At 39.1% G+C, this 19,401-nt stretch overlaps 1 protein-coding gene across 1 annotated transcript; it reads right to left on the bottom strand.

Moving 5' to 3' along the window:
* Positions 1-4,347: 4,347 nt before the first annotated feature.
* On the bottom strand, positions 4,348-19,401 carry LOC109060540 (SWI/SNF complex subunit SMARCC1-like). Its single transcript, XM_042741542.1, is given in 29 exon segments — positions 4,348-5,911; positions 6,032-6,175; positions 6,928-7,186; positions 8,279-8,413; positions 8,588-8,745; positions 9,405-9,546; positions 9,805-9,857; positions 11,033-11,194; positions 12,284-12,542; positions 12,633-12,692; positions 12,777-12,887; positions 12,971-13,124; positions 13,259-13,372; positions 13,455-13,526; positions 14,134-14,252; positions 14,468-14,505; positions 14,600-14,659; positions 15,076-15,203; positions 15,587-15,679; positions 15,681-15,700; positions 15,994-16,119; positions 16,267-16,342; positions 16,439-16,508; positions 16,625-16,694; positions 16,797-16,889; positions 17,028-17,109; positions 17,233-17,318; positions 18,089-18,208; positions 19,164-19,401. Coding segments are annotated over 29 exon segments (3,288 nt in total). The 5' UTR covers positions 19,350-19,401; the 3' UTR covers positions 4,348-5,813.

Here is a 19,401-nt window from a genome sequence, read left to right on the forward strand (position 1 = left end):
ATTGTTAAGCAGCACAAGTGTTTTCAACATTTATAAGAATACAAATGTTTCTTGAGAATCCAAATATTACACTGATTTCTGAAGGATCATGCGACACTGAAGACTGGAGTAATGAAGCTGAAAAATCAGCTTTGCGTCACAGGAACAAATTACATTTTAAAATGTTAAAATAGAAAACAGTAATGTTAAACACACACACACACACACAGATATATATACACACACACAGATATATATACACAAAAAAAAAAAAAAAAAAAAAAAAAAAAAAAAAAAAAAAAAAAAAAAAAAAAAACAAAAAACAAAAAAACACACACACACACACACACACACACATATATATATATATATATGTATATATATATATATATATATATATATATATATATATATATACACATACATACATACATACATACATAGTGGGGAAAATATTTATTTAATCCCCTGATGATTGTAAGTTTGCCCACTTACAAAGAGATGAAGGGGCTGTAATTTTTATGGTAGGTTTATTTTAAATATATATATATATACATATAAGTATTAAGTATATAAGTATTTGGTCCCCTACCAACCAGCAAAAATTCATTCTCACACAAATGAGTGAAATAAGTATTTGGTCCCCTACCAACCAGCAAGAATTCTTGCTCCCACAGATTGGTTACGTGCCCATGTGGAACACAGACTAGTCCTGCCACTTTAAGAAGTTACTCCTAATGTCAGCTCGTTAGGTGTATAAGACACCTGTCCACACAATCTGTATCTTCCATTCCCACCTCTCCCACCACCATGGGCAAAACCAAAGAGCTGTCAAATAATGTCAGAGACAACATTGTAGATCTACACAAGGTTGGAATGGGCTACAAAACCATCAGCAAGAAGCTTGGTGAGAATGAGACAACTGTTTATGCGATTATTCGGAAATGGATGAAATACAAATTAACCATCAGTCGGCCTCGGTCTGGAGCTCCGTGCAAGATCTTGCCTCATGGGGTAAGGATGATCATTAAAAAGGTGAGAGATCTGCCCTGAACTACTTGGAAGGAGCTTGTTAATGATCTTAAAGGGATACTCCACCCCAAAATGAAAATTTTGTCATTAATCACTTACCCCCATGTCGTATCAGCCCCGCCACAAGGATGCGCAGTTTTCTTGTGGTGCGGCTGATACAGAACAGCATATGCAGCATACAGTGATATGGAGAGACACAGAGAAGACCGTTGACAAAGGAATTGTTGTATAAAGTTGTTATTTTTGTTTTCTTTGCTTACAAATAGCATTCGTGTCGCTTCATAACGTTACGGTTGAACCACTGATGGCAGATGGACCGTTCTGATGATGTCTTTCATACTTTCCTGGAGCTTGACACTGTTATTTACTTGGCAGTCTATAAGACAGTCTCAAGCCTCCCTGTTTTCATCCAAAATATCTTAAATTGTGTTCCGAAGATGAATGAAGCTTTTAGTGATTAATGACAAAAAATATCATTTTGGGGTGGAGTATCCCTTTAAGGGAGTTGGGACTACAGTCACCATGGAAACCACTGGTAACACACTATGCCACAATGGACTGAAATCCTGCAGCACCCGCAAGGTCCCCCTGCTCAAGAAGGAACATGTACAGGCCCGTTTAAAGTTTGCCAATGAACATCTAAATGATTCAGAGAAGACTTGGGAGAAAGTGCTGTGGCCAGATGAGACCAAAATTGAGCTCTTTGGCATTAACTCGAATTGCCGTGTTTGGAGGGAGAGAAATGCTGACTATGACCCCAAGAACACCATTCCAACAGTCAAGCATGGAGGTGGAAACATTATGCTTTGTGGCTTTTTCTGCAAAGGGTGGAGGAAGACTTCACTGCATTGACTGTAAAATCTTGGACGAGAACCTCCTTCCCTCAGCCAGAACAATGAAGATGGGTCATGGATGGGTCTTCCAGCATGACAATGACCTGAAACATACCGCCAAGGCAACGAAGGAGTGGCTCAAGAAGAAGCACATTAAGGTCAGTGGCCTAGCCAGTCACCAGACCTCAATCCAATAGAATATCTGTGGAGGGAGCTGAAACTTTGAGTTGCCAAACAACAGCCAAGAAACCTTAAGGATTTAGAGAGAATCTGTAAAGAGGAGTGGATCAAAATCCCTCCTGAGATGTGTGCAAACCGGGTGACAAACTACAAAAAACATCTTACCTCTGTGCTTGCCAACAAGAGTTTCTGAACCAAGTACGAAGTCATATTTTGCTTGGGGATCAAATACCTATTTCGCTTACTGAAATGCAAATCAATTTCTAACCTTTATATAAGTTTTTTTTTTTTTTTTTGGTTGGTATGCTGTATACGCGAAAATAAACCTACCATAAAAATTACAGACCCTTAATTTTTTTTTGTAAAGTTACAAAATAAGCAGGGGATCAAATAAATATTTTCCCCACTGTGTGTGTGTGTATATATATATATATATATATATATATATATATATATATATATATATATATATATATATATTATATATATATATATATATATATATGTATGTGTGTGTGTGTGAGTGTGTGTGTGTGTGTGTGTGTGTGTGTGTGTGTGTGTGTGTGTGTGAGTGAGTGAGATTGAGTATGTACGTAACAAAAAAACAAAACAACATGCATTGTCAAGGCTGCTTGTATTTCTCTGACACTAAGCAGAATGACCATTTTTCTATCATCACGCCAGCAGGCACAATTAGTAATCAGCCTACCACTAATCTGAACTAACACATTCAATTAACTTTAACATTCTTTGAAAACACCATTTCCCGTCCTTTATTCTCATGCAGAAACCCACAGCAGAATGAAAAATGACAGTGAGTTTTAAAGTGATGGAGCCAAGCCTTGTCACAACAAATTGGGCCTCGTGCTCATCTATACAAAAGCATAAGGGCAGCAAGAGCAGTCTGTATTTGAGTGAAGGAGGTGTTTAATATCTCTAAAAAACACTGGACGTTAAGGTATGCCTCAAGAATGATTTTATGGCCTGGACCTCATCTGGTATCATTACACCAAACATAAATAACAGCTGTAAATGTTGGCACATGGAGGCAGTGGGGTGCCCCAACACCAAAGTGACAAAATCTAATCAATATATGAGTAAAACGGTTTAAATCATCATCATCTTATTTTGAAGCTACATGAAGTCACGTCTGTGAATGATCAGCCTACATTGATTTTTTTTTTCATTTTAAATGGGTTTACTAATAAATGGCAAACTATTCTCCTTGCATGTAGTAGTAGTTGTTCAAAACTCAATATCACAAATTCAAATAATCAATATTGCTGTTCTCACCCCAAATGACTGATCATTTAGCTTTAAAATTACTTTTTTTCAGACTAAGCATAATGTATTAATACATCAGAAATAACCATAATCAGATTATCCTACAGTCCAAACAGAAGCTGCTGCTAATTCCAGACAGAAGCATGTGACATAACTTTCTGCACTGTGCTAATTAAGTATCAAATAGGCTAATTAATGAACTATTACTTAATAGATTTTTTTTTAATGCAACTCTTAAAGCTGTCTTTTCTTATTTCCACCGTTTTACAAAAGCTACAGTACATTCAATGTTGTGCATTACAGTTTTTCTCCCAGTTAAGAAATTTAGAAATCATCAATTTCCCTTCCCTGTGGGGTAAAACTACTAATGCACAGCCTCTAGTGCGTATATATTTTAAAGTGCCAATATTTAGGAAAAAAAAAAACAACAACATTGTGAAAAACACAACTAACCCCCATTGCTTATCAGGCAGTCTAACACGTTCCAGCCCTCCACATGCTAGTGAACTCTTCCACATGCTGGATTATCCGGGTTAGAGATTACATTACATGAGGTTGTTATAATACCTGCATTTTTTTCCTCCTCACAGAGCAGGATTTACATTTGCCAAAGTGCATTTGGAGCAAATGATGGGCCATTGTAAAAAAACATAATACCAAAAAATGGATAAAAATGGCTTTTCTGAGACTTTTTTTTTTCTCTTTCCCTATCTTGCAAATCCGACTTTGAGAATTGAGGTAAAAAGTCATAATTGTGAGATATAAATTCAGAACTGTGAGATAAAAAGTATACATTTATACACACACACACACACACACACACACACACACACACACACATATATATAACCATAATCAGAAACAAGCTTCCATAATACTACTTTAATGAGATTTAAAATAAATAAATGCATGAATGCATCATTGCGCAAAAAAACGCTCAAGTTTTATGAATTCCGAGATTCATCCGCTCTTCAAATTCAATTCAAACACATAAACCAGAGGAATCGCTAGAACTGAAACAGAAAGACTTACAAAAGACTTACAAAAACAAACCCACTTTATTTAGACAGTGTTCAGGTCTCAGTATCAATGTGCCGGGTAAAAACGAAAAGAGAAAGCTACAAACTTCCAAGAACAGCGATAACTGAGTCTACACAAACTTTATTTTCTTAAAAATACATTACCATAAAATTAAAAGCAATAAAAGATATATATGGGGATCGGGGAGGGCTTCACCCCATTTTTCGGTGATATACAGCCTGCTAAGTTTTGGAAGAGGAAATGCATGTGTATCTCTGTGTGTGTGTGTGTGTGTGTGTGTGTGCGTGTGTAGTGTAGTGGGGTGGGCCGTGTTGAAGTGAGGGCTTGGTTCACCTGAGGAGGAGGAGGACGACAGCCTCCACACAGCAGTAATGCAGCAGTCACATGGGCACACACAAAGAAAAGAGAGAGAGAGAAAGAGAACAGCCATAACAGGAAGAGAGAAGGAGAGAGGAGAGGTAGTAAAGTGAGAGAGGTAGAGCGAGGCGGGGCAGCTACTCTGTCAGCACCTAAGAGAGGAGCACAAAAGGCCAGCTACACCTAAGATAAGCAAAGTTCCTCCATCACTTCAGTGTGATACCATATACACCTCCATTTGTGTTCTCAGAGAGAACAAAACGGAGGTTTTTAATGTGTGTTTGTACATCTGAGGCAAACAAAGGTTAATGTGTGTGTGGGTACATCTCTAAAAACAGCAGTTTGGTGGGCTCTCGTTCGGCGTTACAGTACTCGGGACATGTTTAGGACAGCAGAGCACTCATGGTGGTATGAGTTACGATCTCTCATTGATCTCTGGGTCACAGCGTTGCTGACCAAGCAGAGTACCATAAAACAAATCTGCTTCACACACTGTGCACAGATTAAGTACAATTGCACCGGCGAGGTAGATTATCAGCTAGATGTGAATGTAAATATTAAAAGGAAGCTTGAGGAAGCCACCGGGAAGCCTGCTGTAATGGATACCGCACCATAAACACATAAGGCAGTGGAAAGACTCCAGAGGAGACAGGACGCTGCGAACCGGCTCGTAGCTACAGTGTGATTTCGATCTTCGAGCATTTAGTTTACGTGGATTAGCACAATATACACATATGATTCCATCAGTCACATTACAGGGAAGAGCCGGACAGCGAAGTTCCGCAGGAGTCTGTCTAACGCTCTTGAAAACAAACACAAGAGGAGAGAAACAGAACAGAAGACAGTGCTATTACTAGTCAAGAGACGCAGGATCAGCAGCACTCTTGACTTTGTGCCCTGAGCGTGTGAATGTTTGCGGGTGAGGATGTGAGTGCTCAGCTCGATCGAGAGGATTTAGAGATGACCCACCCATCAGCAAGGCCAAACTACAGAGGGTGATGACAGCAGGTCTGTGGGGATCCCAGATTAATCTGGATTTGTGTGTGTGTATCTGTGTGTGGATGTGAACGTGTGTGCGGGGACGGGGACGGGGGGGGTTAGTTTAGTTTAGTTTTCAGCAGCACGAGGAGGGGGCGCAGATACAGAAGGTCCCACTGGGCCAGGGGGCATCCCATCAGGCTGTGCGGTTGGAGGTGGACCTGGGTCTATAAGGAGACAATGATGTTGTTTTAAAAACACAGCCGAAAAAATATATAGAGCCCAGGACAAATGTGCCATGCACAGGAACAAGAGGACAGGATCTAGTGATAGAAGGGGCCACTCACACATGCCGTTGGGTGGTCCGGGGTGTCGAGGGCCCATCATGGGCAGCATGCCACCCTGTGGGGGTCCAACTGGGGGAGGTCCAGGCATCATTCGGCCTGGCATAGGCTGACCTGGCATGGGCTGGCCTGGTCCAACCATTGGTCCTGAACAAAGCAACAAAAGACACTTGAAGAGAGACGTACTGATGTGCTACAGAAAATTTGCTTTTGGAAAGGAATAAGCAGGGTTCTGCAGGTTTTTAAGACCAAGTAAAGAAAATTTAAGAAATAAAAGGAAGGGGACAGAAAAAAAATAGAGAAAAAAATAAATAAATCTGCCAATAGAGAAAAACTGGCATTTTTAAAATTGAAACAAGTTAATTGTTCTGATCCTATTGACAGATATTTGTTTTTTTCTTTTTTCTTTTTTTGCAGTGCATGCAGTATTTAATGCCATGACTTTAAAAACTTTCTTCGCCAATTTAAGGCCTTAATTTGTTGCATGGCAAATTAAGACTTACAACCTTTTTAAGACTCATTAAAAATGTGCAATTAAACAAACTTTAGTTTCCATTTAAGCTTCCAATGATACAAAAAGTCAATAATCGAGATCAAACGATCACTGTGCAACATTCCAAACATGTGGTACACTTGTGGCCCTCATTAAATGCCCAATCTTAATGTCCAAATCAGTCAAATCATGTACCATGACTGTCATAAAACGCAGACTACTGCGGAACAAGCTTGATATTAAAAGGAGCTGTGTTAAGCTCCATAAAAGAGCTCAAGCTGTTCTCCAGGTGGTTTTCTGTGTGTGTGCTCTGAGAATACAGCCTAGAATTAATGTTTTGTACAAAAAGGAGCAACCCAAAAGAAGACCTCAAACACAAAACCAGAAGATCAGGGTGCATGCTGACCTGTCTGAGGGGCATGGAGGGGACCCATGGGATGGTGCATGGGGGGATATCCAGGGCCTGGGTGGCCGGGATGTCCTGGGTGTCCAGGGTGCATGGCTGGAGGTGGGCCATGTGGAGGTGGTCCGTGATGTCCTCCTGCATTCTGCTGCGCAGCTGCCTGCTGCTCCATCTGCTGACGAGCCTTCATCTCAGCATATTTCAACTGCTCCATGTGGAACGCCTGTCGCTCTGTCAAAAGCTGCTGCCTCTGGAGCTCGAGCTATAAAGGGAAAAACTCAACTCAGCTTGATGGGGCAAGGGGGAAAGTTTAAATTGATTACTAAGGCTTTACTAATAGCACACAATTTCGATTTGTTTTTCAAACCCAATCATTAGAACACATTTTGCAAGCACTCTAATCGGACCAATTCATTTGGGCAGTGCAGTCAACATCTAGTCTATTTACAGCTGGTTCTTTGATAGAAATTTGTGCATAATGTGAAAAAAGGTAGAAAGCTATCAGTGTAGAACTAGAAAAATGAAAACTGGAAGTTTGCCATCTGGTTATATGTCCATCATGTACCAATACTGGTTACACATGCCATCTTTATGCTGTAGTTTCAGAAGTTACGCAAATGCCCATCAAGAAGAATGCATCACAAATATGGCGTGAACCCAATTCATGCCATTTAAATGGCACAAAAATATTACTGTGAGCAGAAATCAGTACTGCAGAAACAAACCTTTTTTGCGTTTTCTAAAGAAAGAAATTTAGAAACTAAGAAAGTTAAGAAAGAAATTTTCTTAACTAAAATCAAAGCTGTATTTAGTAAATTTATGAACACTAGAAGGAAATAAAGTAACACTGGGCTGGGCTATATAAAGACACATCTTTCATGCACTATTTACAGCAGCTAAATTGGGTTACTATCTTCAGCTCGATTTGCTAAAGCATTTTGTATAGCTCTCCAAGTCTCTTGTGGACAGCTCCTCAGGTGTACACACACATAAGACTACAGGATACATAAGAACAAGGCACAGCACTAGCAAAGCAGGTGTAAATTACAACCTCATACTATGACTAGTTTGTAACTATTGCAACACTGCATGGACGGGAAAAATACAAATTAATTGACTTGACCAGAGAAACAAATATAAGGTTTTTCTTTTTTTTTTTCAAAAACTGAATAATGATGATAATAGATAGATAATTTTATTGAGAATAAATAATTCAACAATACAATATAATTTACTACAGCAAGCAAAAAAGCTACAATGCAAAAAAAAAAAAATGAAAAAAAAAAATCAATATGAAATGCATTATTTTTAATTTTTGGGTGACCTGTTCTTGATATCTAGATTCAGTACTTACTGCTTCTTTCTCACGGTCCATGATAGTCTCCAGCTCCTCAAAGTGTCTGAGTTTGAGCTCCAGCTTCTTCATCTGAGTCTCTACCAGCAGAGCCACAAGAGATTTGATCTTCCTCTCTTCCACTGCAGCCAGGTGCTGACACACACAAAACAACAGCACATGAAATCAAGTTAGCTGCCAGGGTGATAAAAACACTTTGATTGGAGACAGCTGCACAAAGCACGCAGTTACTATTGGTGCCAACAAGGGAAGTTAAAGAACTGATAAATATTGAACCCAGTCCCTGTTGAAGTCTGAGCATTGCATTACCTTTGCCTTGGTGGCAGCAGAGGCCAGAGCAGCAGCGGCAGCAGTGGAGATGTTGCCCTCTCCGATATCCAACTCAAGGTTTTTCTTTCCTTCCTCCTTTTCTTCCTCACCCTCTTTCCCTTCCTCTGTGGTCTCCATGTCCTCCTCTTTGTCTTTCTCTGGAACATGAGAATAAAAAAAAAAATTAAGTACAAACTCAGTCATTTTAGAGCATAATTAGAAAAAACATTTCACATTATAGTGAACATTTATTTCCATGGGAGGGGAATAAGATGAAAATTCATTACTTTGTTTATAGATTTTCTGCAAATGAATATGAATCATGGTTCTATCTTCTACTTATCCGAATGACTTTGGTGGTGGACAGTAATTCTACATTTTAAAGGTCAACATGCACTTTACAGTGAAATGTAGCAGTTCTTGTTTGTTTTAAAATCATACTATATGTAAAACTAGCAGCTCATTTGATTTTATGTATTTGCTGAAAATATGTATTATTTTAAAATATTTTAATGTACCTACATTATTCAAACATCTTTTGTGTTCGGCAGAAAAAAGAAAGACAGGTTTGCAACAACTTGAGCGCGAGTACATTTTTGGGTGAACACCATCTTTTGAAATGGTAACTTTTTGATATTGTGCAAAGCCAAGTCCAATGTTTTGAAGAAAGAAAGGGGTGTTGCAACTCAAACATGTATTGCACACACAAACATCATGGCTCAATTTAACAGACATTAAGCAGATTTCGACCAGCGTGTGTCAGATTTCAGGAAAGCCCATGAGCATTCGTTGCCGCTGTGGCTTCCAGTGTCTGTACCTGCTGTCTTGGATTCTCCTCCCTTACTCTCTTCCTCTTCCTGCGGCTCAGATTTCTCTGTAGTCTCATTCTTTTCCTTCTCTGTCTCTGTCGGCTTTTCTGCAGACTCGCTGGGCTTCTCTGCTTCATCCTTTGACTCCGCCTGCAACAGATGAGATGGGGAATGGCGAGATGTTGAGTCAGACAGCATGAGACAACTGAAATGCAAATGAAGCGACGGTACAGATGACTGTATAGAAAGTAAACTTGGAAGAACTAGACTCAATATGGAGAGGTGCATTGCAAGAAATCCCCATAATGCTAGGAAATGATAAATCACTTCTGATCAGATTCTAATCAATCCATAAACATGACATAGTAGCAAATACAAATGACTACTGGTGGTAGGACCATATCTGACCTTATCAGGCTGGGAATCCGAGTCAGTGTCCATCTTCTCAGTCTCTGTAGGTTCTGCAAGTAAAGAGGGAAAAAAAATTTGATAAAAAAAAAAATCAAATGCAATGTGGTAGAGTGCATTGGACAACAAGAAACCTACAGGCAAAAAATATATATCTTAGAAAGCACTTCAGCTGCAGTAAAACACTATTTTTGGCTCAAAATGATTTTTATGAGATTGTCAATAAATACCACTTAATGCGGCCCAAAACTGCCTTAAAAGAATGTTTTTAAAAAGTAACCCCTCACCAAGGCTGCATTTACTCAGTCAAAAACACAGTAAAAATCAATATTGTAAATTATTACTGAATTTACATTACTTAAAGGAATATTACATTTTGTATTATTACAATTTTAAATAACTGTTTTCTGTTTTAATACATTTCAAAATGTAATTCTGTGATACAATGTTGAATTTCATCAGCCATTACACCCATCTTCAGCATCAAACGATCCGTCAGAAATAATATAATATTTCTTTGGAAAAAAATCTGACTGACCCAAAACTTTTCAACAGCAGTGCACATGTGAGGGAAAAAATGTGTATGAAATGTAGCCATAGTGGACAATGAAGTATCACAGTGTCAACACAAACAAATGCATCGAAATACAAACTACAAAGCCTGACAGCACACAGAAGGCAAAAAACACAAAAACCAGCCATTAAGGAAGAGTACAGCATGACCAAGTGAGACCTTATGAACAGGCATTAGAGCATCAGAGCTGAACAAAGAGTTGTGGCGTTGGAGCCTTTAATAAGGTATGTGTGGCAAAGCCTGCACTGGCACACCATGTCACACTAGGTCACTCCACTGACCCAGTTTCAACCCCTCTTACGTCTGTGCCCCATCTGCCAGCGCTGCATAAAGCCATCGGCTTCCATTGTATGCAGTCATATGCTACCTCTGGTGCTTTGTGGTCTCACAATTAATGTATTATTATACAAGGTCCATAAAGTTTAGAAAGGTGTGTAGGTGAGATTTTATCATTGTTTTTTATTCGACTCCAATAGTTATTAAATCACAGCAAGCCCATGCACAGCTGATCAGGGTCATCGGGTTAGTCTATTAGCCCAGAAGTACTGCTCTGATGCCACCTGGTGGAAGGAGCTAGAACTACACAGGAACAATTAGCAAGCACCCATTACAGCTGTTGATGAGTTTTCCTAATTTCACTGCATGTAAAATTACCTGTCTTCTCTGGTTCCTCAGGAGCTGTACCAGCAATGCCACTGTTCTCCAGGCCGAACGCAGGGTCTACTTTTCCTGAGCTGCGCGCGGCTTCCTGTACCTTCTTCACATGAGCCTCCACCAGCTCTGTGGGAACCTCCTCACGCACACGCGAGAACTCCTCTACAAATGTATTGGACAGAAAAAACATCTTAAATACAGACAATAACACACAATGTTGCTTGTTGTGAGCTATTAAAGTTCCAGAACCACTTTATTTTGCAATGCAGAAGACCTCCAATTTCTTAGACAGTAGACACTAGATCTAGAAGAATAACTGATTTTGTACTACAAATAAGTTTATTTATCATTACAATAAATTGAAATTATATAAAACTAGGGCTACTGATTCCACAGGTTAATTTTTGGGGGGGGGGAGTTACAGAAATTATATTTGTTCCCCAAATATCTACACTATTGCAAATGTGAAAATGATTTCACACAACAGTTCATTAAACAAATGAACACGATTACATTTTAGACAGCACTGTCAGTACAGTCATTTTTTCTCAATTTCAGCAACGGAAAAACTTCCCAACAAAGCCACAGCAGTGTTACAATACTGAACGAATAAGCTTTCTCTTTTACGAACTGAGTGAACCAATGATTCAATGATTCAAGTCAGTCACTAGCTAAGTTTCTGAATGAATCAGTGGTCTGAACTAAACTATTAAATGAATAAACGACTCACTCATTAAGACAGTGACTTGCCGCCAACAACTTGCAGTTTTAGTTTTATATTAAGAGTGTCATTCCAATTAAAAAAGAAATTCATATTTCAATAATCAATTTTTAAATCCCATTGATGCCTATTTAAAATCCATTAATTTATAGCATTATGCATCAATTCATGAACAGTTTGGCTAAATCCCTAAATGCCACTTCAAATGCAGCTTTGGAAAAGAATGATATGGTCACATTGTAGCCTTAAAAGTTTTTGTAATAAATTCTGTTGAATCAAAATACACCTAAAGCTCCTTTTTTGTAATGTCTATTCATTGCTTTTCTCATTTAACACAATGATGACTTCATCTTTTGTGGGTAATTTCTCACTCCAAACTGATGTGCACTGATTAATGACACCGTAAGCCCACCACACTGAAATTACAAATAGCTACATTCTCTCTTACATAAAAAAAAAAAAAAAAAAAAATATTATTAAAAAAAAAAAAAAAAAAAAAAAGGTGAATACACCAAAACTTGACAGCATACCCAAAGCTGCTTTGGCAGCCGCCGCCGCCACACGCGGGTCGACCACAGAGGCAAGGAATGCAACAGTGCTCATGACAGGATTTCCTGATTGGCTAAAGGGGATCGGCTGGTAAGCCAAAGGGCCTAGTGAGGCTTCAGAACTCTCCAGGTATTGATCCTCTATGGGCAGCCGCAGGAAGTGCAAGATGCACTCATCTTGTGTACGGCTGCCCACGTGCTCCGAAACCTTATTCCAGTCATCCTTATACATCTCCAGAGCCTGGAATGATTAGTTTAAAATATATTATTCAAACAAACTGTTATGCAAGGAGAATCCTGAGTTTATGATGCCCACTGATTCAGATCTCACCTCCAACAGAAGCAATGTTTCTTGCTCAGTCCACTCTCTCCCACCTGCAGCCCCTTTACCCTGTAAGGCAAATGATTACATCAAAAAACTATGAAAGAAAAAAAAAAAAGCATTGACAACTAGGTCTAGTATTAGGTGACTTGCCTTGGGATTCTTCTTTGAGTAAATATCTGTACGGAGGCCAAAGTTCTGCAGGTCAGTTGGCTTGTCTTTGCCCTTCTCTGGGAAGTTTAGCATCTGCTGAGCAGGGGGAACCTGGGATGAAAAGCAATGATTTTATTGCAACTGTTTTGTGAAATATCCCCAAAGTAACCCCATGGAAGTAACCCCAGTCTCACCTGTGGGGGGCGGTGGTGCAGCGGCACCAAGCCAGAGGGAGTATCAGCCAGAACGTTGAAATGTGGGGTTGGTGGAGGGCCCATAGGGAGGGGTCTGGTCTCTGAATCAACCTGATAGTTCACCAGCCCCCACTGCTCCAAAAAGGCATGTGCTCTGAGAGGAAAAAAAGACAACACTAAAGGTAAATGTATAATATCAAAAAATAAAATAATTGATCCTATTTGAATTTATGCAAGGCTCTCTGCAAAATATTCTAATAAATTCTGAAGGTAAATGAAAATTCTGACCTCATGACTGCACACACATCTCCAGTGAGGTTCCTCCTGCAGGAGGTGGAGGTCAGGTACTCCTGAGGATTCAGCCGGTACGTGTCAATCATGAAGTTACGATAAGCCAGATAGCTAAGGAAGAGGCAATGAAGTATGAAAGTTGAAAAGGAAAATGTGAATTAAATTTTAATGTGAATGAAATGTGCAAACTTACATCTCTGGAGTCTTGGATTTGTTTTTGCCATTGAAGAATTCTGGCAGGGCACGCCTCTCAATTTCATGTATACTGGGAAAAAAGAAGAAAAATGTGAATGCGCAACGACATTCCCAACTATAAGAAAAGGTAGAGTGGGCTTTTTCAGGATTAAACTGACCAAATCTAGACAAATATCATACATACATATGATATTTTTCATTAAGTTGGAAATTCATTTTTTAAAATGTATTTTTACCTTAAAAAAAAAAAAAAAGTCTAATACAGTGGTTCTCAATCATGGCGCGGGGGTCCACTAGGGGGCCTCAGCAAACTTCCAAAAGGAAGACTTCATTTCAATTATTTTATAAGTTAAATAATTCTAATTAAAATTCATACTATTTTTGTTAAAAATGTAAAACCACTTCATTATAAAATATAATTATTTCATTTTAAAATTGAGTATTGTTTTAATAAAAAAAAAACAGCTCTTGAAATAATTGCAGTTAATATATAAAAAAAAAAAAAATAATTACATCAGAACATACCAGAAGAAATATCACAGCATATATGAGGGACAGTCTTCAAATATTGTGTTGGACAAGTCAAAAAGGTTGAGAACCACTGGTCTATAACACTACTTTCATCCAGACAAGTTCTCAGGACACTGAAAAATCATATGGTGGAAGGGATTTGCAACCTGTTGTAGTCGAACCAGGCAGCATAGCTGGGTATAATGATGTGATGGGTTTGTTCAGTCACATTGTCCTCAGAGTCAATCAGACGATTGACCACAATTTTGCCCTGTTCATCTTCCTCCTGTGAATTACAATTCGTAAACACTTTCAGAACCATCTGACTGTATAAATGGCTTGCCACTAAAGTCATATATTCAAAGCCTTCTTAAAAAAAAAAAAAAAACAGTTACAGTTCAAGTGCAAGGGCTATTATCAACAAAATGCTGTGCATCTGATATAATAATGGAGAGAAACTTTCCAAAAACATAACTGGATTACAACACGAAGAGACTCTACCTTGCCACCAGATGCTAGTGAATCATCTTCCTGGTCATCTAAGAGGGTAAACAAAGTTAATGCGATCATTTATATTTCCTCTGACGAGATATCACATTGATACCCACAACAAATAAGCAGCAAAATACTCACCCAAATCAGCAACCGTTCCGCCTTTCACTGGCGTGTTCTCACTGTCCTTTTTCTGATTGACTGCAAGCAGATGATGTATCAGACAGACAATTCAAATACAATACAACTGAAAAGCTTTCAGTGTAAAGTAGGACAATGAAAGTAGGGCACATCTTGTAATAGCAGAGTGTCTTTTTCTGCCATGCACTGAATTTCAATGCATCCAGAGGGGCTTAAAAAAAAGTGCTATGAACTATGAAATAAAAAGCTCAGAAAAAAAGACAGCTCAGCCATTTAAGTCAAGCATGTAGTTGTCAACCAGGCTCCCCCCCCCCAAAGTCACTTACTAAGCGTACTACTACTAACAGGAAAAAGCCACCCTAAGTAACCCAGGGTTATGATCAAGTGTACAATGGCAGTAGCTTTTCAATTATCCCTTGCACTGTTCAAAAAACACCACCTGTTCAAATAAGGGATTATTAATCAAGAAGACTGACCATTCTTTGGCAATGTAACTTCCTCCATTCCTGGTACAGGGGAGGGATCTTCCAGGTCCTTTGTGAGGTCTTCATCCTGCTCGTCATCATTTTGATGTCCACGGCGTCTCCCCTGTGATCCAGGATTCCTGTATGAGGTAAATGAATGAATGAGACTGTTACATTTAAAATGATCATGACTAAGAAATGTTTCTCGCATAAAAAGCAATAAATTAACATATTAGAATGATTTCTGAAGGATCATGTGACTCTGAGGACTGGAGTAATGGCTGCTGAAAAATCAGTGTTGTCATCACAAAAAAAATCAATTAAAACATTTTAAACTGAATTAGAAAAACTGTAATAATATTTCATAATATTCCTGTTTTTACTGTCTTTTTTAGCAAATACAACCAGCCTTGGTGAGCATAAGAGACTTCTTTAAAAAAAAACATTTGAAAAATTTTACCGGACCCAAACATTTAAACTGTTTTGCATATATTTATTTATCAGACTGCAACAAGATAGTTACCCTTTCTTGCCCTTTTTGCGGGACTCTGCAGGGGTGCTGGGTGGGGATGGAGAGCGTCTCCTCTTCTTGCCGGCAACCAGGGACTTGCGGTCCACGATCGGGTGTACGGGAAGACTGATCAGAACCATGGAGGTGTGAAGGATGAGAGAAAGAGCGAGAGAATGAGAGAATGGAACGGTCTTACACACAAGGGGGAGGGGGGGGTGCTGAGGGGATTTTTGGGTGGGTGGGTGAGGTACGTGAGGGTGAGGCAGCGAGGAAGAGCTTTAGAGGATGATTGACAGACATGCAGACAGTGATAGAACAAACCCTGCCTAGACCTCAAAGGGTCTGGCTCAGCAACACAACGGAAATCTGAACGCGCACCATATCTATTTCTTTAGCGCTCGTCTCTTTGGGTCTCTTACCACTTCCTCCCCTGGGAAGATCCGCTGGCGGAAACTCACAGGCTTCTTGTTCTCATCCACTTCGTAATCTTCCTCATTCATCCACTCGTTGAAAGCATCTGTGTCGATGACCCATTTAGCATGCACCTGAGGGGATCATAGAACGTACTGAGAAAACGCTGGAAAACTGAATCGGGCTGCAGGATTATGCTTCATACTGCAAGGCTTTTGAAAAATGTTTATTTTAAAACTGCGAATTAGGAAACATATCAAAACATTTACAGATCCCCTTACCCTCCATGGTTTCTCAGAACTTGGTGGATCCTCAACATCTCCATCCACATCACTTATTGATACCCACGTATCATAACTGCAGAGTTAAATAATATAAATTATCATTTAAAGTAGAATGAATCTTTCTGTTTCGCACAAACATATAGTATGTGTGTATATATACCCAACCAACCTGTCAGGGTAATTACCCCAGTGAACCAAAACTTGCTTGTCTTTGCGCATGACAGGACGTAGCCATTCCTCTGAAAGGCAGAAGCAGAATTCAAAATGTAAGTTCAAGAAAACACCAAATATAATGTCCAATTAAACGAAAATTATTTTGTTCACCCGTCTTTTGTTATAAAAATCAAATACCAACCTTCTTCACCCTGGGCTGGAGATGGGTAAATAATATGAGTGGCCTTTGACTTATCTTCAGTGATGGTGCCCTAGAAGTTTAAGTGAAACAAAAACCTCAGAGAAGTGCAAAAATATACAAGATGGAATTTTAACAACCTAAACAATTCACGATTTTTTTTTTTTTTTTTTACCTGATGTCTCTTGATGATGTCTTTCAGCTTGTTGACTTGCTTTTGCTCCATGTCAGACACAATGTATACGATCGGTCGGGTCAAAGAGTTGTTCTGCAGGGAAGAATGAGATATGCATTATCGCATACAGAGAACATTACATATTCAGGACTGGGAGAGCCAAGTGTGACAATCAAATCAAAGTACGTTCACAATGAGTCCTATTATATATTTAGATTTATGGACCTCTACCTGAACAAGAGTCTTCTCAATAGTCATGAACATCTCCACGTTTCTATCCATTCTGGATGGGTTCTGCAGATCAAACCTCCTCCTGAAGAAATACAGACACACCGATATTTAACATATTAGCATTCGCTTTTAAGTATTACTTCACTGAAGTTGTTTTAATTGCGTGCATTATTCCAACTTTGACCCTTCCTGAGATTCTACTCACCAGCCCTGCTCGCTTTTGAACTTGTATGCAGAACCCAGAATGTGGCAAAGGGCTCCTCCAGGTTTGAAATCCAGAAAGCTCTTGGCCTAGAACGACAAAATGACTTGACTTAAAATTTCCCATTGGCGTTCAAATACAAATGTACACATTTCTGCAGAATTGTACCATTAAAAACAAGGCACTGTACTTGTACTGTGTCACATGTGAAACAATAAATTTTAGTATAGAGGGGCATGAACGAAAGATCACATTTAAGAGATAATTCACCTAAAAATTAAAAATCTGTCAGTTACTCAACCTCATGTTGTTCCACATCCATTAGACTTTCATTCATCTTCGAAACACAAATTAAGATATTAATGTTCAAAGATTTCAGAGATTATAAAAGGAATCAATATTATTGGGGTAGTTTAATTCAAGCTTTCTGAATAGACAATTAATTTATATGAATTTACATGATTAATTTTGCACACACACACATAAAGCCCATTATATATGATCAACAGCAGCTCAGTGCACAATAACAAACCTCATTGATCCTTGTGTGTCAAACAAGTATGTTTGAACTTCTGTTTACTATATTTGATGTGCTCTATTTTTAGTGCATTGCTCAGTGCTTATTTGTGGGGGAAAAAAAGCCTAATTTAAATCTGTTCACCTTAAAGTGATTTTGTCTTTATATGAACTACTCAGTTCACATGGATAACATTTACTTATGTTTTATGAACTCTGGATGAATAGATTTCAATGAGGAGACTATCTTCAGTTATGTTTTGAGGAGGAGTAAAACTATTATAGACTGGGAACGTAAAGAACAAGAAGTTTAACAGTTTAAACACTGCAAATCCAGACTTACGGGTAATTTGGTAAGGGCAGGATTGCTGACTCTACGCCCAAATGCATCCTCCTGAAACTGCAGCAACTGCACCACCAGCGCAGCCAAAGTTTTGCATGTAGGAGAGTCGTTTTGGACATACTGCAGAAAAATGAAAAGACAATAAATACCAGAAAATCAATTAGAAAACTCTAAGCATTTGATTTTTAGGTTGGTGTTTTCAGTAATCACACAACAACAAAGAATAGCCTCAATTTCTGCTTCGTTCGAGCAATTACTATTTAATCTGAAGAAATAATTCTGAACATGCGTAATAAATGAACTTCATTCACAAAAGTGCATTACAGGAGACTATAACTGGACAATACAGAGCAAGGGTGAAAGCATCCAGTGCTAACAAATATCTGTCAAAGAAAAAAAAACATCACACTTGTTTTTATCTCTGCCACAAAGCTAAAGCACTACCAAAAGATTCATGTTTAAAATGGACACAGTACCGTTGTAAATACCATGGTATTCTTGACATACCTTTGGCTACGATGTAAACACAACGATGGGTGACAGTGTTAATCATTCAGTACCATATGTATGCACCTAATATTACACGATTACTGAATCATGACACCACCAGAACATCTAATGAATCAACATTAGAGAATCAGTAAACAAACTTCAGCACAAACAACCGAAGCATTGTGGCGAGAACCACCAAGAGTCGTCTGACATTAAATGCAGTGGAGTTCGTTTAAAAAGAGAGCATATTCCAAAAATGTTGCAAATGAAGAATGTAATTTGGCATATTTTAAGACACAGCCATTATTATGGCAGCTAGCGCATCTCAGTCACTATCGTTAGCGCGCAAGCTAACGCAACAGCCCACAACACTGCCGCTTTAATTAACACATGAGCAAAACCTGCTGACTAAAATGCCAGCCTGGAACCCAAACAACATCTGCACCGCTGCTCTGATTCGACCCTTTCAAAAAAATCGAATATAATAGCGAATAAACTACACGCAAGCACGCGTGCCGCTTCTTGTAGCTATTGTGTGATGCGCGCGCGCCCCCATTCAACGGGCGCCTCATGAGCCGCAGACCTTCTTATAATGTTTCCCGATCCACATCCGAACTGTCTCTAGCTGGGACACCGTTTCCGAGCTCTCCCAAAATTTGGAAGAAGGCCCTCCGTCTTTTTTCCGTCCGATCGAGGAACCGGAGCCCGCCTGGCCAGCCGATGGTCCTCCGGAGCCCGTTCCGCCCGCTGCAGTCGCCGCTGTCGCCATTGTTTCTTTATTAGTGATAGAGGCTAGCCCGTGGAAAATGTTTTAAAACAGC

This window comes from Cyprinus carpio, chromosome B16, assembly GCF_018340385.1.
Source record: "Cyprinus carpio isolate SPL01 chromosome B16, ASM1834038v1, whole genome shotgun sequence".
NCBI lineage: Eukaryota > Metazoa > Chordata > Actinopteri > Cypriniformes > Cyprinidae > Cyprinus > Cyprinus carpio.